At 34.9% G+C, this 23,799-nt stretch overlaps 1 protein-coding gene across 2 annotated transcripts in view; it reads left to right on the forward strand.

Moving 5' to 3' along the window:
• Positions 1-23,799, forward strand: part of gpc6a (glypican 6a) — a 220,674-nt gene that overhangs the window by 110,047 nt on the left and 86,828 nt on the right. For both annotated transcript variants that reach the window (XM_082163828.1, XM_082163829.1), the window contains exon 3: positions 2,652-3,043. In XM_082163828.1, the coding sequence (XP_082019954.1) occupies positions 2,652-3,043 (392 nt within the window). The remainder of the gene's footprint in view (positions 1-2,651; positions 3,044-23,799) is intronic.

Here is a 23,799-nt window from a genome sequence, read left to right on the forward strand (position 1 = left end):
TTACAGTCGTGTTTGTGCTGGAGAGATAGACAGCGCTGTGAGGGCTGAAGGGTGAAGATTGTGTATTTGCATGATTTACTCCATTGTAATTATCTGAAGGGTAAAGCGGCTTTTCCGGCACTGAGTAATGAATATGTTGTTTTACATCATCAGCAGCCTCCATCAGCGTGATGAGAAGGTAATTACTATTATTTTGTCGGGTGTTTTTCAAAAGGGCCAATATAAGCAGCGTCTAGATCAATCTACTTAATGAAACATTTGATTATATAAACAGATGACCCGAGGATACAACTAATTAGCCTTTACAAATGGCAGAGTTTTCAATTTGATACTAAAAAGAAAGAGCTTCCTACGAACTACATACCTGGAAACTATTGCTTAGATTTCTCATTTAAAGAGGCGGTTCACTTAAAATGAATACAAGGTGTTTTATTTGTGTGTGTGTGTGTGTGTGTGTGTGTGTGTGTGTGTGTGTGTGTGTTTAAAGAACTTAAGGAAGGAGGAAGAAAGATACTTTTGTTCAGCGAGGATGCATTCAATTGAATTGCATTACAAGATTTCAGAGAAGAAAGCAAGTCAATCAGGTTTTATAAATGATTGTTATTGAACTGTTCCTTCAATATGAGTAGTTTGAGATTTTCATGGAAGAAGAAAGAAGTCACATTAAAATCATTCTCAGAATCCAAATGTCCTCCGTTTGAGGACAAACAATCAGCAAGAGTCTGTTAAAAATAATCAGCACCTCGTGTCATGAGCGCTTGAACTGCAGGAGTGTTGAAAGACAAGCCGGCCTGTATCCGTCTGAGCACTTCCATAAATCTTTGCCCGCGGCTGATAAGTTTAAAGCAAGACGTTAATTTGAGGACCATATGGTGGACTGGCAGTATTTCAGAAGCTGCTGTCTGCATCACATAATTTGATATCCACTCCATTTGAGAGCAAGGTGAGAAAATGTTCTTGGGAGAGTCCCACTGGCATAACACCTTCTCAAGCCGTCTTTTTGTTTTGTAATTTGAAACATGGACTGGGAAGAATTTTGATCTTTACACTAAAAAATGTGTTAAATCCTTTATTACAATTTGATAAATTAATAATAATAGTAATTAAATGTTTTAATAATTAAATTAATTATTTAATTATTTAATTCTACATTTGTTTTGTAATTTGAAACATGGACTGAATTGTTTTATCTTTACACTAAAAAATGTGTTAAATCTTTTATTAATATTTAATAAATTAATAATAATAGTAATTAAATGTTTTAATAATTTAATTAGTTATTTAATTATTTAATTCTGCATTTGTTTTGTTTTGTTTTGTAATTTGAAACATGGACTGAATTTTTTTTTTATCTTTACACTAAAAAGGTGTTAAATCCTTTATTAATATTTAATAAATTAATAATAATAGTAATTAAATGTTTTAATAATTTTATAATTTAATTCTACATTTGTTTTGTTTTGTTTTGTAATTTGAAACATGGACTGAATTTTTTTTTTATCTTTACACTAAAAAATGTGTTAAATCCTTTATTAATATTTAATAAATTAATAATAATAGTAATTAAATGTTTCGATAATTTAATTCATTATTTAATTCTACATTTGTTTTGTTTTGTTTTGTAATTTGAAACATGGACTGAATTTTTTTTTTATCTTTACACTAAAAATGTGTTAAATCCTTTATTAATATTTAATAAATTAATAATAATAGTAATTAAATGTTTTAATAATTTAATTAATAATTTAATTATTTAAATCTACATTTGTTTTGTTTTGTTTTGTAATTTGAAACATGGACTGATTTTTTTTTTTTATCTTTACACTAAAAAATGTGTTAAATCCTTTATTAATATTTAATAAATTAATAATAATAGTAATTAAATGTTTTAATAATTTAATTAATTCTACATTTGTTTTGTTTTGTTTTTATATATATAATGATAATTATTATAATTAATATGATTATTATTGTCATCATTGTAGTATTAATTATTATTTTGTTATAACATGTATAAACGTATAAACATATTTATTATCAATAATAATAATAATAATTATTATAATATCTCTTTGTAACGCTGATCCAAAGAAGATGAAGATGATTAGGAAATAAAACAGTATGTATTAAAGAACTCAGAATAAGCAGACAAATAACAATCTAAACGATGTGAAACAATAGCGAACACTGAACACAGGGAATGGAGGAATTTAAGAACTGATACAAACAAGGAAGTGAACAACACACAGCTGTGATGATAATCAGTGTCCATAGAAACGCAATGGTGGGAAAACAGACAAAGGGGAACATGTGACTATAGAAAAAAAACAAATTAAAAGTCCACGAAAACGGAAATAAGATGAAAACAGCATCTAAACAGAACAGAACTGTGGCACTCTTTCATTATAAATACTTTTTGTTTTGTATTTGAAACATGGACTGTGCAAGGATGTTCAGAATATATTTTTGTACACTTATTAAATGAACAATATAATACTGATAATACTATTTAATTATAATACTTTTAATATTTAATGATAGTACTTTTATAATATGTAATATACCCATTATGTGAGTTATATAAATATATTTGTACCACAATATCTAAAGGAATCTATAATTATTTTGACGCGTTTTTCTCTCTGTTTCAGAATTCTTTCTGGAGTTGCTGGACAACTCGGAAAAGTCGCTGAACGACATGTTTGTGCGCACATATGGCAAACTGTACACGCACAACTCTGAGATGTTCGAGGACCTGTTCTCCGAGCTCAAGCGCTACTACACCGGTGGAAACGTGAACCTTGAGGAAGTTCTGAATGACTTCTGGTCGAGACTTCTGGAGCGCATGTTTCAGCTGCTGAACTCTCAGTACACCTTCACTGACGACTATCTGGAGTGTATCAGCAAATACACAGACCAGTTAAAACCATTTGGAGATGTTCCACGCAAGCTCAAGGCCCAGGTCACCAAGGCCTTTATTGCGGCTCGCTCGTTCGTTCAGGGACTCATGGTGGGTCGGGAAGTGGCCAACAGAGTGGCTAAGGTAAGGCATCTATTTTTACACAAGTCTTCCTGGTCTTACTCAGCTTTCACTGGACGTCTAGACGGGTCAGTGGCCTTCAGCGTCTGTCCATGAAATAGAGCCCACAGCGCCAGAGATCTGGAATAAACACCAGTGAACCAGAGAGTTGTGTTTAGCTGCTATTATATTATATTATATTATATTATATTATATTATATTATATTATATTATATTATATATTGTATAATAATTATTGTTATACAAGTGCATATAATACATTATATATATAATTATATATATAATTTATAATAACATTTTTGTTTGGTTATGTATTATTATTTTACGTTTGTATAAAAATTATCAGGAATATTTTCAATTATTAATTTATAAATTATTTGATAAATAAAAAAAATAAAAAAAATAAAAAGTATATATATATACACACATGTGTGTATACACGTGTGTGTGTGTGTGTGTGTGTATGTATATGTGTATATGTGTATATGTGTATGTATATGTATATGTGTATATATATATATATATATATATATATATATATATAATATAATATATATATAATAAAAAATAATAAAAATAAAATAATAATAAATGTGTGTGTGTGTGTGTGTGTGTGTGTGTGTGTGTATGTATATATATAGTTTTTTTTGTATTATTATTATTATTATTAATTTATTTATTTGTATTTATTTTTATATTATTTATCAAATAATTTATAAATTAATAATTGAAAATATTCGCGAAAATATTCGACCTGGGCCTTTTTTCTTTGGTTATGTATTATATTATATTTTATTTGTGTAAAAATTTTCTTGAATATTATTAATTAATAAATTATCTGATGAATAATTTTGAAGCTATATATATATATATTTTTTTTTTGGGGGTGGGGGTGGGGGTATTAATATTATATTATATTATATTATATTATATTATTTTAGCATTATATATATATATATATATATATGCAAAACGTAAACCATAAGCATGTGCATATTTTTTAAAAGCCATTTATTAGTATGTAGTTTTCTAAAGGCCACTAGGTAACATGTTTCCATCTGTGCTAATGCATCTTAACAGCACAGAAGCCGTGTATGATCTTTGATGTGACAGCTGCACACTGGACAGGTTACGACTCCAGCGATGAGCCGAGATGCCCTGCGGAGCGAGGGACTCTTTCTGAAGGGAAGATAAAAGCGTGTGGCCTTGCAGCAACAGCGGGAATCTCTCAGACCACTCTTTGATAGCTCGTCTCAATCACATGTTCCGCTGGATGTTGATGCTGTTTAATGGCTTACTGGATGATTATAAGAATTATTGACATATTTCCGACTGAAAAAGCCCAGAGAATGTAGTGAGGCAGCCAGGCCTGGTCTGTTCGGAGTGCTTTTGCTTAGATAATAGTTAAGCTGCTTTTGTGTTTGTGTCATCTGTGATGCTAAAGGTAGTAAGAAATTGGCTGTTGTTTTTATGCATTATACTGCCATCTGTGATGTCATGAGCTCATCACATCTGGCTCATGAGGGTTGGGCAATATACACTCTAAAAATGCTGGGTTGTTTTAACCCAACTTTGGGTCAAATATGGACAAACCCTACCCTGGAAATCCAGAGTTCTCGCGAGAGCACAAGTTGAATTTGCTCAGCGAGTTTACTCTGGCGTCGAGTAATGATGCTCATTAAATATGCCCCTCGATCTGAGCTGCACCAATCACATCGGGTTATCTGATATAGGCGGGCCAGAGGCGGAGCTAAACAGAAGACGACAGCGCTGTGACGTCGAAGTCATTAGTAAACATTGCAAGATGGCTATGGATGAACACCAGTTGTTTGAAACGGCTTTGGCCGCTACAATGAACGAGTTAGACTTGGCTTTTTCTCTAAAAGAGCAACAGAAGACGGCGCTCGAATCCTTCCTTTGCATGAAGGGCGTTTTTTGCTGTTTTGCTGACCGGATACGGCAAGAGTTTAATCTACCAGTTAGCTCTGGTGGGAGCTAAGCGAATGGGGCTTGTTGTGATTGGTTCAGTGGTATCCAATTGCGTGCAGTGAGATTTTCAAATGCATGCTTGGTGCCGCCCCTCGAACTGGCCGATTTTCATTAGTCGATGCCAGACCATTAATCTTTCAGATTTCCAGGCTAGACAAACCCAAACATTGGGTTAAAAATTTTATGTAGAGAGATTTTAGGCAGAGAGACAATCAGGTCCACATAAATATGTTTGAATCTGAGTTCACATGAGTTTGATTGAAAGCCTGAGCTGGACTATTCTTAGCCAATCAGGCTGTATTGTCTGTAATGTCAGCTCTGGCCAATCGAGAACAGCAGAAAGAGCCTCAAATATATATGTGTTTGGTAATGATGTATAATTGTCATTAGGAGAAGGGTTATTGAGGAACGCTTCAACGCTGCTTGAGACTTGAGATACTTGAAACAATCAGCCTACAATTACTCTGTTGGACTCTCCAAATAGTTTTAACAAAATGTATAATAGCTAACGTTAAGTTGCAACAAAATTGCACTAATCCTCTAATTTAATTGTAAGTGTTTTAGGAGTGTATGAGGAGTGTGCGACACGAGGAGTGTATATATACAGTATGCACAACTATTGAACAATTTTTCTAAGAATAAACCCCTAAGATTTAAACTTATATTTTACTCAAATATCTCAAACTGTGCAGTTTGATGAGGACAGATGTGCTGATACTTTTCTAAGTGATTAAACTTAACACCCTAGCAACCACATAGCAACACTCTTGCAACTCTTGCTTTATGGCACCACTCACTGAAATCTTGTTTACTGATTTTTTATCTTAATTGATATTGATTACAAAAAGGAGTTTATATATCTATATATATACACACACAAGCATATATATATATATATATATATATATATATATATATATATATATATAGAGAGAGAGAGAGAGAGAGAGAGAGAGAGAGATGTCACAAATTGTGGTTGTAGAAACACAGAAAGAGGAAGAGAATTTTTTTTTTTTTTAAGAAGAGAATTTTTAGCTATTTTGTAAAATTTTCATGGAAAATGCCGATTGGTGAAGGTTTTTCTTGTTCTGTAGTAATTTAGAAATCCATCTACTGGTGCTTCAGAAAAAATCCAGAAGAGCTCCACTTTTCAGCAGTAAAACCATTAATACACTAATCTTTGTTTATTTATTTATTTATTTATTTATTTGAAGCTACAAAGAACACACTGTAAATCCCCCAAAAAAGCTTCTTAAGTAAATGAAATGGTGTTCAAAGAAATGCTGTCTGCAACAAGCCCTAATCTGCGAGGTTTGTGATGTGTGTGTATGGCAGAAGTGTGTTTCAGAGTCTCTCGCTGTGTATCAGATCCAGCACTAATGGCTGTGCTGTGATTCACTGTGTGTTGTGTGCTAATGGACCGGGCTGTTTTCATGGACCTGTGTGGGGCAGTGATGTCACTGACCTGATGAAGGAGACCCGGAGAGAAATACGCCAAAATGTTGTTTACATGCACAAGCACACTCATACACCCAGCCTCATACTGGAGTCATTCTGACATGTTGTTTGTTGCTGTGAAAAACAAGATATTTGTGCTTTGCTATTAATTTAAAGAACTTGATGTTCCTGCTATTCAGATCACTAAAAGTTTGATTAAATAAATCTTTAGTTTTATAATTGGATTTTTAAAATTGCAATGTAAAGGAGATCAATTAGTCATTAACAGATTATAATAGTTATATCTATGAAAATGTTTATTTTTTTATTTTTTTTTATCTGTTTGAATTATAATATAATATAATATAATATAATATAATATAATATAATATAATATAATATAATATAATATAACATAATATAATATAATATAATATAATATAATTAATATATTATAATATAATATAATTAAATTAAAATAATATAATATAATGTAATAAAATATAATATAATATAATATAATATAATATAATATAATTAATATAATGTAATGAAATATAATTAATAAAATAAAATAAAATAAAATAAAATAAAATAAAATAAAATAAAATATAATATAATATAATATAATTGGAGCATCTGTGCTTGTTTATCTTATTTTTAAGTACGTGTATTTTTAATATCAGTGTGCAGAAATCAACTGGAACACGTTACGTCTGCTCAGGAATAAACAGCTCCGGTTACACATTTGGGATTAATTGCAATCCGAGGCTTCGTCGCTGGTATGTTTTCTCTGAATTAAGCACTGAAAATCCTCTCGTGTTAGATCATGAGAACTCATGCTTTGGAGAACTCATGCTTCATGCCGTCCCTCTCGACTGAAAGGGGCACGAGATGTTTTTCTCCAGAGATATGAAGATAACATTATTTAAATTGCTTCAAAACAGCATTAGAGTATTTAGAGTTTCAGAGTGTGAACTACAACTGTGTATAGTTACTAAAAGGGAGAATAATGAAGTAAAAAACAAAAACTTAAAACAGCTTAAAACACATTTAAATTCATGTGAATGCAAAGTTCTAGCAAATGATTACAGGCCCAACATTAAATATTGATATATAAAATGCCAAACTTTCAAGTTGTACTTTCAAGTTTTAAAATGTAACAGCAATCAGGGCTCTGAATCTGTTCAATGAACGAAAACAAACTAAATACGTTTCGACAGGAACAATTTTGGCATGAGTAAAAGTAATTAAGGCTTAATGTACGCTTAATATGAAATAGATTTATGTATTTACTACTGTATATGTTTTTATTTGATTAGCTTTTTGTTTAATTATGAAAGAAAACGGCATAATAAAACGAGCCCTGTATAGCCTACGAATGTCATTTCTCAGAGAGAATTATTTAAAAGAAATTAGAAACCGTGGAGTAAGTTTAAATTTCTTTTAAATATTTTGGTGTTAAATCAAAATGAATGGTTTAAACAAAGTAAACAACATAATTTTATTTTTTTTTATTTTTTTTTTGGAGTGTAGCTACACTGTATGACAAATGTTTGAACAATTTGTAAGAATGCATTAAAATACTTAAGTATGTACAAAGTATGCATGCTTCCATTGGCGTCCATGTTTGTGTACTTGCATATAGAGTATATTTCTGGCTTTTAATATCGTCAGTGGTCAGAAGAACGAAGGTAAATATATAGGAAACATATTTTTTTCAACCAGGATATTGAGGTTTTAAGTTCAAAGGCAGCCTAGAATTTATTTACAGACATAAATCTTGATCCTAATGTCCCGCTGTTCAAAATAAACATGTTAGCACCGTTTATATTTGGTCTAGAAAGAGTTGCTATGGTGCATAGCTGCATTTAAAAATAAAGGGAACTTGACCTTAAAGCGAACTCTGCAAGTTTTCCATACTTCTGTCAGGCTGTTTCGTTAAAAAAGAAACTCTTTTCTTACAGATGGGAGGATAGAGTTGCCTAGTTCAATAGGATCAGTAGTCTGTCTGTCTGCTGAACAGACGTCTGTTAATGTCTCATTGATGGTCTCCCATGGGAACGCCACCGGTTTTCAAGTGCACAAACCTGTGTTGTTAGAGAGCCGAGCTCGCCACACTGTTTACAAGGAACGCCACATTCTGTGTAAAAAGAGCGATATTTAATATCTTTGTTATAATATAGAGTGGTTTATGCTTTAGTTGCATAAGGACTCCTCATTCACAGTGTTATTTTAGTTTCATTGAGGTTCTATTATAGTTTTTATTGTGTGTTATTTCAGTTTAAGTAAAAAAAAAAAAAAAAAAGTACGTTTTGAAAAATATATTTTATTTTATTCCATGAGAGAATATAGATCTATCTATCTTTATATATATATATAGACATACACAATATCTTTAGTTTTACATTTTCCTTTTTCAATTTAATTTGTTACATTTTTAGTACTTGTGTTTTGTCATCTTTAGTGGTTTTTTTTTCTCTTTCAAATATGTATTTAGTTTTTTATTAATTTAAAAAAAAGTTTAATAAAGAAATAAAAAATCATATTTTGTTTTCAATTAATGGTTATTTTATCCCAAGTAACAATTTTTATTTATAAATATCATTTATTTATTTAAAATTATTATTATTATTATTATTATTATTTAGTATTATTATTTAATTATTTAATTTAATTATTATTATTTTTTATTTATTATTATTATTTTTTTATTTTGTTTAATTATTATTATTTTTTTATTATTATTATTTCGTTTCCTATAATAACCCTGCGTCTTGATTTAGTACGGCTGTGTGCATTTGTGTTGGCCGGTAATTGAGCGTCAGACTTGTCAGAGCCCGTGTTGTGACATTATGTCGGTGCGTTCCTGGCACTGCTGTGTCCCTGCTGACCCCTGACATTTGAGACGTGGCTAAAGTGCAGACTCTGTCAAGTGCGGCACCTTTCATCGGAGAGCGGCGGGTGGCCCAGGGGTGCAAACCTAACACCGTATGACACTCTGGTCTGAGCCTGAAGAGCTGGCCTGGGAGTGAAGGGGACCGTCGGAGATCAGGAGACAGATCCCCGGCGCAGAGGCTCTGATATTCTCCTTTTAGTCAGCGGCCGTATGTCGGGGTTCGTCAAAAAAGCAGTCGTCCGCAGCTGTCTGAAGCAGTCACAATGAGCTGATGGGTAGAGCTGATAAAAGATAAAACACGGCTCTTCACCTTCACCTTCAGATAGCGGGTCCGGCGAGGACACTAGGGCTGACTTTTCCGCCTGTCCTAGCCGACTGTTAAGATGGGGCTTTTGAGTGTACAATAAGTGACACTGGACCAGCCTCACTGGGACCGTCTTTCTCTTTTACTTTTCATTTGAAAATCCAGCCAGCCGTGTGTCCTTCCTCCACTGAAAGAGCCTTTGAAAGTGCACAGATATAAAGCGAAGCAACGAACCCGTTACAAAACTCGCACACAGATCTGAAACGAGAGAATTGAAAATCTGTTCAATTCACACACATATTTTGTAGATGTGAGAAATAAATATTTATTTATTTATTTATTTACAATACGGTCGCATTAGTTATTGCATAACATAAGCTAACACTGGATAATATAGTTTTACAGCATGTATTAATCTTTGTTAATGCATTTGCATTCATGTTTTGTTTGACTATGTTCACAGTGAATTAACTTGTGTTAACAGATGCATGATGTATTGGTAAATGTTGAAATTAACTAACTAAGATCAATAAATGAACAAGTATTATTTATTGTTAGTTCATGTTAACTAATGTGGTTACTAATTTTGACAAATTAAACATTATTGTAAAGTGTTACTTGTTTGTTGTTGAAAAAGCACATGCAGGGCATTACAGATAGAGAAAAGTGCTGTGCCAGGACAAAACTTTTTTTATTTTTTATTTTTATTTTATTTTTTATTTAATTGTATTTAATTGTATTTAATTTCAATTTTTTTTTTTTTTATTATTATTTTTTATTATTATTATTATTATTATTATTTGAATGTTTCTCATTAAATGAAAGCGTGGTGTCGCTGGCAGTCACTGAACTGCTCTTTAGTTGACTGTTTGTATCTCTTTGATTCAATTTGCTGGTGTTAATGAGGGTCAAACTATTGTTCCTATGATGCTGTTTAAATGTTACCATCTCCATTTTAATTACTCGCCAAAGGCATTTTTATTTGCATTTGGCTCTTAGTGAGCATTTAACTAATATTCCGGGTTAAATACAAGAATTCCACAGAAAATACGTATGAATATGTACCAGGAATCATCTTACAATGTGAATCTAAAGTCTAAAACATTACCCAGAAGAAACACCATTGGAACTATCAACTTTTTTACATCTGAGGATATTTTTTTGTGTGTGTGTGTGTGTGTGTGTGTGTGTGTGTGGTATTTACACTAACAACTTGACATTAGCATATACTGAGCTCTGACTATTCCTTTCATTTTGGATTTTGCGTACATGTTACCTTCCAACAAAATACTACCATGGAAATTTGAACACTATGAACACTTTTCTATGGGCATGATTGGTTGCCTCATGCCATTTTACAGCAGGGAACATCAAAAGTGGTTGTTTGTGATTGCACATTGGCCATTCCTTGGCTGAAAAGAGCATAGCCTACAAATAAAACCCTGGTTACTTCCATCAAAATTGTTCTCAATAATGTCTCATTAAAGCCTATTGTATGTGAAGATAGTGTGTCGATAAATGTGTCGCATTCACTAACCGTGTCTAAAGTGCCGCCTTGTCGGGATAATATAAGCATCTTTGGCCTTGTTTTTCACAAAGTAATTTTTTTAAATAGACCCAGGGACAGTTGTGGGCCATGTTTATCATTCCCTCAAGGGATGAAATCATGATTTGTGGATGTGTTTTAAAATTATTATATGTAAATGTCTTGTGCTAATGCACTCCCTCATACTGAATCATTTGAATGAGAGAAAGAACAAACTGGTATATGCGTACACACTTCAATCTGACATTCTTGTAAAAGCACTCAATCTGTCACCCCGAATTTCACGACCCTTAATATTGGCACAAACTCATGATTAGCACCAGCGTCGTATAATCTTTATGGACATCCAGCCATCGGGAAACCACGTCGAATCTGTGTCCTCTGGAAGTTGTTGAGGAAGTGTTAGTATCTATCAGGGCATCTAAACACAATAAAGCGCCAGTAGAGCGAGATCCGCCGCAGTCGAGCATGACAGATACAGTGACTGAGCTCTTGTCTTTATTACCTCGCTCACACGTGTGTGTGTGTGTGTGTGTGTGTGTGTGTGTGTGTGTGTGTGTGTGTGTGTGTGTGTGTGTGTGTGTGTGTGATCTGCGGTGCGGCGGCGTGCTAACCGCAGCAGAGCTGATTGTTTTGGAGCCAGTGTCTCGGCTGGGCGGTTAAACTATCACAGTAGCTCTCACTGGCTCTTGTCCTCAGATGCCGTTCAATTAGAGAGAATTGGTAATTGTAGGGCAAACCTGCATGTGGGATTATGGGACTGTGGCATAGGAGATGTGGTGAAAGAAAGAGGTTGTGAGGCCCGTAATATAAACGCTAATGCTTTTAAGCAATGCAAGCTTTTTGAATTATGAACAGAAAGCATTGCATTCTCAGCGTTGCCACTAGAGGTGCTGTTGTGATCATTCATTTAAATGGTCTTCTTTATCGTCAGTTTTCTCTTTCAGGGGTGCGTTTCCCAAAAGCATCGTTAGCCAACAGTGTTCGCAAGTTCCATCGTTATCAGCATAGTTCAACAAATCAGTGTTTCCCGAAACCATCGTTCTAACGAACATTCGCAAACAGCATCGCAAAGTTGTGTAGTTGGAACGACAGCTCTCGACCTGTGGTTAGAAGCAGAGTTTCTAGTTTGCATGACATGTGGACTTAATAAATCCTTATCTTGAGCAAAATAAGCAAGCTGACATTCAGTACAACCTGTGTCTTTTATTTAGAATACATACAAATGTCATTTACTTCTTTTAGTTTGTCAAGAGATTTAAATCACCGTCTTTGAAGAGTGCGCATGTGCGAACGTGCTCTAGTGCGTAAGAACGAGCCTATGATTGAATCTGGAAATAAAGCAAAATAACTGAGAGAAATTAGAAATAGTCCTCAGATGTCATGTCTGTAATTTATAGCGAAACATCTAGCGTTAATTCGATCTCAGACAGATTCATTGAAATAAGTTATTACTCCACCACGTGTGTGACATCATAAACCAACGTGGTTGAACGACCACTTTGCGACAATAGAGACAGTGCGCAATGCGTCATAATCTGAAAACCACTCCCACCGGGGGGGAAAACCATCCAACCGTCTCCATTGACTTTGCATTGCGAGAGGCTGCCTCCTTGTCAGATGGATAACAAAAGACAGAAAAATACCTAAAAGCTGCTGTGTGACAAGGTGTACAGCAGACAAGCTAAAAAAAACAGATTTTTTTTTTAGAATCTTCCAAAACGTAAAAGCCAGCCTTTAAGGAGACAAAAGTGGATACAGGCAATAAGACGTGAAGCTTTTGGACGAATAGGCTACCAATTGGCCCAAGCTACAGCTACTTGCACGCATAGCTAATATATATATATATATATATACAGTATAGCTAATATAGCTTTCTAATAGCTAACCTGTCCCATTATGTTAGTAGCAGTGTGTGTTTTGATCGTAGGTGAAATGTTGCTGTTACCTGGTGATTCGATCAAATAGTTGTAGATATCAGGGTATTTCACGTTGGGCCATTCAGTCGGTTAATTTTTCCCAAAAAAAGGAAGGTAAGGAAAACGGGCACTGACATAGACCAATCAAATGTAACTTCTCAATATATCTCCTCCTCTCAGGTTCACATAGGGTGGTGAAATAAGCAATCGACATGGTTAAAATTATGATTTTTTTTTTTTTTTTACAATATCATGTCGCGTTCCAGTGGGCGTAGTTCTCAGAGTAGTTCAAGAACTAGTTGCGCTCTGTCTCAATTGATCCACTTTTATGTCCTGAAACAACCGTCTTTTGGGGTCGACAGCTTATAAAAATGTATTTCTTGGTTGCTTGTTTGCTGTACACCTTGTCACACAGCAGCTTTTAGACATTGTTTAGTTTTTTGTTTTAAGTCATAAATGACAAGGAGGCAGCCTCTCGCAATGCAAAGTCAATGGAGACGGTTGGATTATTCCTATGCTATTATAGTATTTATTAATATTTTGACTTAAAAATATATATTTAGCTTTATATTTAGTGGTTTAATGGCACAGACATGTATGTGCAATATGTGCAAATTGCAGTGCACATGTGTTAGCGTATAAAAACATGTATTTTTATATGTTTTTGGTCCTTTCTTTCAGTAAAGATATGAATGTTCAGCTCCATAGGATAATTTTATTGCTCAAAGGTTGCTGTTTCAGCTCTCGGGAGACCTTAATGGAGATTTTAATGTTTAATTGAAGTACCACCGTCTCTGTGATGTTTCTTATAAAATGCCTTTAGAAAAATGCAAATTAGACACAAATAAGAAAAGCATCTGACAAGCAGAAGCGATTGCAATTGTAAAGAGATTGTTTCTCCTCTCTTTTGGATTAAAGGTCCTGTCGAGTGTGTAAACACATTGTGCTGAATAAACACACGTGTTTCAGAAGTGTGATCATGCAGCAGAAGCGTAAGAAATGTTGTTGTGTGGGTTGTTTCTGTTGCCTTGGGCATAAGCAAGGTGGTTTGTAAAGTTCACATTAGTTTGGCTTAGTTTGTGAAAGATGTGTTGTCATGTTAGTTTAAAATATTTCCATCCATCCATTCATTTTCCAAAACCGCATTTCCTATGTAGGGCTGTGGGAGTTTAATATTTACTCGAATGAATGAGGTCAACACAGACGTTAAGCTAACAGTCCACCAAACTCCAGCTCCAAGTATTGTAATTTGTGACCCTGGATCACAAAACCAGTCATAAGTCGCACGGGTATATTTGTGGCAATAGCCAACAATATATTGTATGGGTGAAAATTATAGATTTTTCTTTTATGCCAAAAATCATTAGGATATTAAGTAAAGATCATGTTCCATGAAGATATTTTGTAAATTTCCTACTGTACATATATAAAACATTTATTTGTGTGAGTGAATGCAGCGAATCGTGAACATAAATGGACAACTTTAAATGCGATTTTCTCAATGTTTAGATTGTTTTGCACCCTCAGATTCCAGATTTTCAATAGTTGTATCTCGACCAAATATTGTCCTATCCTAACAGACCATACATCAATGGAAAGCTTATTTATTCAGTTTTCAGATTATGTATAAATCTCAATGTCAAAAAATTTACCCATGTGACTGGTTTTGTGGTCCATAATATATTTATACTTACCCTTCATGTTTGGGTGAGACAATAACATGTTGCTTTAAGCAAAGCATTATTAATATTAAATTAATTGTGATTAATCATGCTTAGCTTTCCCATTCGTATGTAAATGTATTAGAATTGTAAAATTAGTTAGTATTGTGCAAAAATGTGAATGCGTATTCAGAGGATGCTAGATTCACATTTCCTCTTTTCCCACTTTTCTCTCTGTCTTTCTAGTTGACAGATGGCGTGTTGACTCTAGCCGTGTTAGTTCACTGGCAGTGCATCAGTGTTAATGATGCTGGCCGAACATGCCTAATGTCCGAAAGAAAGGGCATGTGATGCTGGCGTGAGTGCTAATGTAGATCTTTAGAGAGATTGAGCTTTATTTGGATTAGTAGGGCAGTGCACTAGTTTGTGTCATTGCCGGCAGATTTCTGTACTTGCATTCCATCTTTTGTGAAAAATAAACAGCAATGATTGCTGAAATGGAGAGCTCCAGTAATGTGTACGTTTATAGGCCATACCATAAGTTACGCTTTTCCATTGGTTTTTGGATTATTGCAGAAAATACGTTTTGTGATTCTGAAAAAATTCCTCACAAATGAACACAACATTTATGAATTTTGAAGCCTAAATACAAGACAAGTCTAAAGGCAGAATATAAATGAACTACACACGGTCGCATGACTTCAACGTCACCATCGCTAAGCTACTAACTCTTTCAATCTTTATTTTAAAATCTTCAAGTTGGACATTTTGAGTTTGAATAGTTTGCAAGAGTGCGAGAATAAAGTTAATAATAATAAGTTAAATGTATGAATTATAGCTTACTCAAATATTTCAAGTTAAAGTAACACTATGGAACTTTTCCTCTGTGGTCGCCCTACAGGTTGGAAGTGGAATTGTCTCATTAGAACTACAGAAACGCGACCCGATCTGGCAATCTTATAGAGTGGTTATAGCAGATAAAGGACCACAAAGCAGAGGCATAAGTGCCTTTCACCCTGTTACAACTTGATGAACCACTGAAACAATTTTGGAAACATTATTTTAAGGTATAAAATCTTCCGTAGTGTTGCTTCAAGAGCAATTAAAATGTAGCCTGGTAATACCAAACTCTGCTACTTCGCTTTTGTAGATTTAAAAATCTTGCTTTCTCCTGTTGTTTGATTTCATGGAAACAGACACCAGTGATTTTGTCAAGAGATCTCTTATTTATTTTATATAAGACATAGGAAGAAGAGACAATGGATAAAACGAAGGTCTTGATTCAGCAGCCTTTCCATCTCTTCCTGATTTTCGGACAGAAGGGCTTGGTTTTTATACCATTAGCATCTCTCTGCCATAGACAAAGACTATCAGTTATTGTATATGTTGACCAGAAAACTGCATTATCAGAAAAACACATGATGTGAAACACATGATTATAATGTAACTAAAACAGTACATCACCAGAGAAACATGTGGTTCCCATTAACAATGTATCTCCTTATGCTATGCTCGGTGAAAACACTACACATACATTTCAGTCTAACTTCAACACGCACTCACCCAAAGTCTCTTCTCCATGATTCACAAAATACAATGATTATAAATGATTATAAATGTATATAAAAAATTATAACACAGATACATAATACTACTGATTAATAATACTACTGATTATGAATATTAATAAAAAATAATAATAATACTAAAAACAATATTAGATAAAAATCTTAGATAAAAATTTTAGTCTTCACTTTGCTTCGTAGACAGAGTCTGGAAGGGCATAATTGAAAAGCGTTTTCTTTCTCGCGGGGGGGCGCTTGTCTGAAGTTTAAAATCATTGGTTACCCGTAAGCCAATCACATAACGTTTGGTTATGGCGTGTGTTATGCGCCGGCTCAGCCGCATCTAACTTCCACTGTAAACACATGTATGATGCGAAAACAAAACCACAGAGCGAAATACCGGAGTGAACATGGCTGTGAACGACTTTTGCAGATTATGTGAAGTAAATCTACGCATCCACGGTACAATCAGCGTCTACGTCACGGCTCTCAGCCCGCCCTCTGTTCGTTGATTGGCCAGGTGTTTTCAGGCCGGAGGAAAATGGAAAGCTATAACGCTGTCTCAGACTGAGTACTGAAGCGAAATGAAATTGAGCAGAAGTACGAAGTCTGACGTAGTCAGGCTAATTAAAATGAGTACAAAATAAAAATCTGCTATTTCTGCTTACTTAAACTTAAAAAAAAATGTATATAACTGATTACCTCAAATCTTTTGAGTTTTGCCAACTTATTTGGGTTTACAGTGAGTGCATTAACAAATATAACTTTGGATTTAAAAAAAAAATGTATTAATAAATGTTGAAATTACCGTTGACTAAGATTAATAAATCCTGTAGAAGTTGTGTTTATTGTTAGTTCATATTAAAGGAACACGCCGACTTTTTGGGACTTTACCGTATCCCCCAGAGTTAGATGAGTCCATAAATACCTTTTTCATCTCCGTGCGTGCCATAACTCTGTCTGACGCACCCACCGCTAGCCTAGCTTAGCACAAAGACTGGAGGTAAATGGCTCCAGCTAGCATACTAATCCCAATAAGTGACAAAATAACGCCAACATTTTCCTATTTACATGTTGTGATTTGTATAGTCACAGCGTGCACAAATAACAAGGTCACATGAGAGACAGCCATCTTCTAACCGTATACACACTGGGAACTATATTCTCAGAAGGCGAAGCACTGCTACTTCTGTGGAGTGATTTACTCCAACTCTGAGCGAACTCTCTGCTCCTCACCACGGGGCTTCTCAGGCGCTGCGAGATAATCACTCCGCCCAAGTAGCAGTGCTTCGCCTTCTGAGAATATAGTTCCCAGTGTGTATACGGTTAGAAGATGGCTGTGTCTCATGTGACCTTGTTATTTGTACATGCTGTGACTATACAAATAATCAGAATATCGTCCGCTGGTGTAGACACTAATATAGTTATCGAGAGTTATCTTTAAAGCTACACTGTGTGATATTTTCCCCCATCTAGCGGTGAAATTGTATATGACTACCCAGTGAATATTAGTTTCTGTTCCTTTCAATTCCGAGGGCATTTTAACTCCTACGGTGGCCGTATTATTCCAAGATTAACATGGCTTCCAGTTCGACTTCGTCCAATTGCGCCTTTAAAACTATTCATCACCTGTGTTCCGTCGCAGCACAGATTTATGTTACAAGGTAAACAATACTTTTTCACCATTGACGCGAGGAAAAGTAATGCAAGTTATACTAGAGGTCGTTCTGGCGTTATGCACAACCATGCTATGGTTAGACAAGCAACTATAAAACTTCGACATTCGAATTTACACAAATAGGCTGAATTACCTGTCGAGAAGAAAGCAGGCAACCTCGGTGTCCGTTTTAAAATCTTTGCTCCTCATGAGCTCTTTCCATCTGGGAAAAGTTACTCCAGTATTGACTTTGGTCTTGCTGATTTGCCTGTCACGTTGACGTTTTAATTCTCTCTTTCGCTTCCTTGGCGACTCTGCTACATGTCCTCGAAAATAAGCGTGATCCTCCATCTTCAGCAATCTTTCAAATCTGCCGGCAGTCGCGAGTAATCTCCCCCCTCGCATTCGTCACGGTGTCACTGAGTGTAAAACGCGAAAGGCGAAGCTTGAATTTCCAGGTATGTCCCTCTTTGGCGAATGTATTTTCAAGATGGAGGCGCAACATGGCGACCGGCATTCGAGCGACTTGCTCGTATGTATTATAAATGGCAGATTTTACGCTTATGAGAATACTTTATTAGTTGGTGGAAGTAATTGCACATGAATAAGCACATATACTTTTGATAGAACAAAGTGCTAAGAATCAACTTAAAAAGTTACACAGTGTAGCTTTAAAGTTATAGTTCTTGGTGCGAACTGGCCGTTTTTTCTTGTAAAACATACTCATTTTTGTTTTATTAAGGAGTAAGAAAAATTGTTTTTTACAGTGTACCGAAGTCACACTTAAGACCCAAGAAGTTCTTTAGTTGAAGTCGTGAGCAGCCCAGAGTCTTCATGTTAGCTTCTGCTTCTTATTAACTACTTATGTCACTTCTTGCACCTTCTCAGCCCTTCTCTGACATTTGAAACGAAAGAGAGGAACAGAAGGAGGTGCTGCACCTTCAGGGATCTGATTATATCATATCCAAGCCTACACTCGCAAGCTGCTCCGTGCGAAGTTTCACTCATGTGTGTGTTGGGTTTGATTCTGGAGGCTCGTGCCAGATTGGATTGGGCATACTGTCATAATAACTGCGGATTAGATCCATCTGCTGACAGGAATGTTCTTTTTGTCGTGCCAAACGCCTCACTTTAGAGCAGCTCTAAGCTCGTTGCGTTGTATCGCGTCTCTTAACACCCTTCAAGGTTAATTCTGTGCTGCTTCCTAAAACCATTGGTCATATATTTTCATTCCCAGATGCGGCTGACGAGTCTCAGGATTTGTTCAGCAAGATTTCCCATGGGTCGGTTTACCCTGGCTATGTGGTTCAGCGCGGAATGAGAAATCAAATGTGCCAGGCTTAAAATGGAACACAATGTACCCAACAGGATTTCTGTGCAGTTGCTCAAAGCCATTTTATCTTCTCCCAGAACATGCAGCACAGTATATTATTGTCCTTTATGGGTTTTTATAAGCAGGACTCTCCGTTTCAGATGTATCCTGAAGGCGTTTCCTTACAGAAAGATTGAGGAGGCACTTTGCTCGTGCTTTTCTTCGCATCAACAGCATGCTGATATAATGATATCATTGTGCACTTGTGATTCGAATCCCTTTTAAGGGAAAACAAAAAGGGATTTGAGCATATGCTTCTTTAAGGGTTATGCTCTACAGTTTATATTACTCCAGATAATGATGCAATTGGATTGAATTCAATTTCACTCAGATATTTCTTGTAAATTTCACAAAGAGTTACAAGTAGAAAGTAGAAAAATTTAAATAGTGTATACACCAATAATATGAAGGCATATGAAGTGTGACCAAAAGATGAGAACATTTTTAACTTTGTATATGACCGTGGTGAATTGGTAACCAGTTATCATTCTGTTGAGCGGCTCAGAAGATGTCGTATAAAGACAAGCAGGTTCAGTTGTGGTTTTAGACATCCATTGTATTGTATTCCTGCTTGATTTCAAACAGAACCGGCTCTTTTCAGATCCTCAAACCGGATCTTAGGCATTACAATACATGAAACGCTCCATCAGAGCTGTTGGATAATGTGCATTATTTTGATAGATCTGAGCATCTAATGTAATCTTTAAATTGAATCTTTCATTTGATTTTTGTCATTTGAGTCATTGATTTGATCCTTTTTAGTTGTCTTCTTTTTTTTTAATCTTTGAATATTCTGAATCTAATCTTCGTATTGAATCATTAATCAATTTGAATCTTTTGAATTTTAGCTCTGATTTGAATCTATGAATTGAATCAAATCATCAAATCTTGCATCAAATGTCAGAACTATTAAAGGAAGTACTTAAATTAGATTGCTCTACATGTACCAGAACACAATTAGTGTTTACATTTCTATTCAGTGCCTTTAACATGATATGCTAATGATTGGAATGTTAAATAGGACCCAATATGCTTTTTTTCCATGTTCATCTTTCTTTAGTGTGTAATGTTGCTGTTTGAGCGTGAAAAAGCTCTGCAAAGTTACAAAGTCCCTCCAGCGGGAGTTCTTCTCTATATCAGTGTCAGTGTTTCTGAACTCCCTGAAACTCCTCCATTGTAGTCTTGAGTTTTCCTCCGGGAACGAACACGTCACAATATTCCTCATTTAAATAATTAATATGCAGAATAAAGGGGCGGGGTCTGGTTGAGTTAGTTAGTAGTGTGTTGAAACTGGTGGTTATGGTAAGAGGCAGGACATTTCCCAAACACACTCGAAGCGCTCGACCAATCACAACACACTGATCCAGCCGACCAATCAGAGCACAGTGTGCTTTTCAGAAGGAGGGGCTTCATAGAGACAGGAAGTAAACAGAGCGTTACTGACAGACTGGGAAGAGAGGAGCTGCAACAATGGAGAATATGGGGAAAATAATGTGTTTTTGAACATTCAAGCATGAAAACCTGTTCTAGTAGAGGCCAGAAACACAATCAAGACTTTGAAAAAGGACATAATAGGTCGTCTTTGGCCGATATTTTTTGTAAAGGTTTTTTCAACCATTGCATTAGTCTGTGACAATTCATAATCCGTGATCAAGGCTGTCTAAGACTGAATTTATTTTATTTAGTGTTGCATTAAGAAGAATTGAAATTAAAGTTTCTAAAATTAAAATGAAACACATGTGGTATTTCGTGGCTTCCAGGTTGCCAGCAAAAAAGTGTTAAAACTAGTGTCGGTTTTGGCCGTTGGCCTGTAAGCAGAATCACAGCTCGAGGGATTGGACGATCGCGACTGGCTCTGGTGTGAAAAAGGGGGATTTTATTGGAATTTGCTGCTATTGTGGAAGGCGTCTGAAGCCGGAGCTCATAAATGACTCACAGGTCTCTCTGTCCTCAGGAAATCTCGGCTGCTGATCAAGCTTACTGCATGTTGCATTCTCCATGGCTTAGCTCCATTCCTGGGCTTTTCAGATTGATTTGCGACAGGTATATCAGAGCATTGCGAGGAAGGCTGCTTTACTTTCATAAAAAATGCATTGTTTTGCATGCTGTCTAGCTGTGAAATGTAAAAAAACATGGAAATGACCTAGTTTGTGCTCCTTCATATCTTCTTGCATGTTGAACGCACGTCATATTTCTCCTCCATCACTGCTGGGCATTTCTTCTGCATGACAGTTGTGTCAAAGTTAAGATAGATTTTTATTAAATATAGGCAGTGGGCAAACCCGCAGGAACATTTTATTGCTCACAGGTTACGCTTTAATAACTCAGTGCTATGCGTGTACGTGAGCATGACTCTGGAATAAATCATTTTGTTGACCTCAAGTACCTACAATCTATAGTATTCATTGGCTTGAGGAATTTCATTACATTTATACATCAGTGTACTTGAACAGCTCCATTTTAAAGATATGTAGGTGTACTGTAGGTGTTTAAAAAAAATCTGGTCAGTAAGATTGTCTCTTTTGCTCGCCAAGGCTGAATGTAATTGATTAAAAACTGTGAAATATTTTTTTCTATTTGAATATATAGTAAATATATAGTCAAAGCTGAATTTTCAGCGTCATTACTCCAGTCTTCAGTGTCACATGATCCTTCAGGAATCATTCTAATATTCTGATTTGATGCTCAAGAAACATTTATGATTATTATCAATAATGTAAACAGTTGTGCTGCTGCTTCATATTTTTGTGGAAATCTTATTTTCAAGATTTTTTGATGAATAGAAAGTCCAAATGAACATCATCTAACATTATAACATTAAAAATGTCTTTACTGTAATTTATCAATTTAATGCAGTTTTACTGAATACAAATATGAATGTCTTTAAAATAATAATAAAATAAAACAAACCTACAAGCCCCAAACGTTCCAACTGTAATGTAATTGTTAGAATTTATTGCTGAAATTCAATAATGAGACATGTGATTCTTCATTTAGGGCATTCTTATTAAAAATATTATAATATAATAAATAATTACTTAATAATAAAAAAAAAAAAATTAGGCCTATTATTAGGGCCCAAACTAAAGAAAATGATTCTATATGATAATTATAAAAAAAAATAAAAAAATTATATATGTTTTGTTTCTCTGCACATTAAACATAAGTTGTCCTGTCAACCTCTCAGATCCTGTATTAAAGCATGAAAATAATCCCATGAATTTTTCCTCAGTCTCAGAGTACAACGAAATATCCTTGTGGTGTCCCTCGTTTAAAGTCACATTTGCTCGAGACAGTCTCTCTGTGTGTTCTTCTGCGTGAAGTTAATGTCTGATTAGGAAGCGCATGAGAAACACTGAGAGAGGCTGCTGTGAGGAAACTGCGTTCAAAGCTCTCCTGCGCTCAGCATTTGATGTCGGAGTGTAAAACGGGGAGCGTTTGATCCTCTCCGTTCACAGTCTCCAGGAGCTCCACAAACACTGCTGGATTTGGAGCGGGAGAGGAAGGGAAGTTTGGCGCTGTCTGGATCTGAAGGATCATCAGGATGATGAAGACAGGAAGAGTTTATCCTCCAATCCGGAGGTGTGACGCGGCTTCAGAGTCGCAACTGATCCCACGCTTGTTCTTTCAATTACGAGCCGATGGTAGAGTCGTGTAAAGCAAAGATTTTGAAGGGTAAATAAATCAAGCTTGACAGAATACACGTGTCTGAAACATTAGACAAGTTCTTTGTAAACTATCTCCTGTACAGAACAGGGCAAAGTAGAAACTGCAGGAGCTTAAAGCAAGAAAAGAAGCGCTTTTGCTCTATTGCAAAGAAGAAACTGAGGCTTAAGATAGTTAGCGTAGGCCGTGCTGCGTAGTCTATAGCCTATATTGTGTTCTGCCTACCATTTTTATTTTATTTTAAAACATTCGCTTATTCAGAATAAAAATGGTTATTTTGCTTTTTTTTTTAAAAGCCTTAACTCTTGGCAGTCCAATTATTTAGTTAAGAAAATTATGTATTTTATACTGCACATTTTGGAAATTGCAGTAGGCCGTCAAGGGTTGTCTGTGCATAAAGATGATGATGACTATTATTATTACTATTATCATATTTTCAGTGCTATTTTAGTATAATTTTGTACTATGTAATATTTATTAATATTTTGATTAAGCTGTTATTTTTATTATTTGTATCTAATATTTTATTTTATTTTAGCTTTATTTCAGTTACCAAAAATTATTTGTATTAGTTTTAGTTAATGATAACAGCACTTGTTTCATACGTTAAGTAAACGTATTTTATTTATTTTTTTTGTCTCAAAGTACATGTCACAAGGTAATTGTGAAAAAAATAAACAATCATAATATCTCAAATCCCAGTTAAAAGACAAACTTGCAATTGTGAGATGTGAACTCACAAAT

Source organism: Leuciscus leuciscus (genome assembly GCF_965113295.1).
Source record: "Leuciscus leuciscus genome assembly, chromosome: 3".
NCBI classification, from domain to species: domain Eukaryota; kingdom Metazoa; phylum Chordata; class Actinopteri; order Cypriniformes; family Leuciscidae; genus Leuciscus; species Leuciscus leuciscus.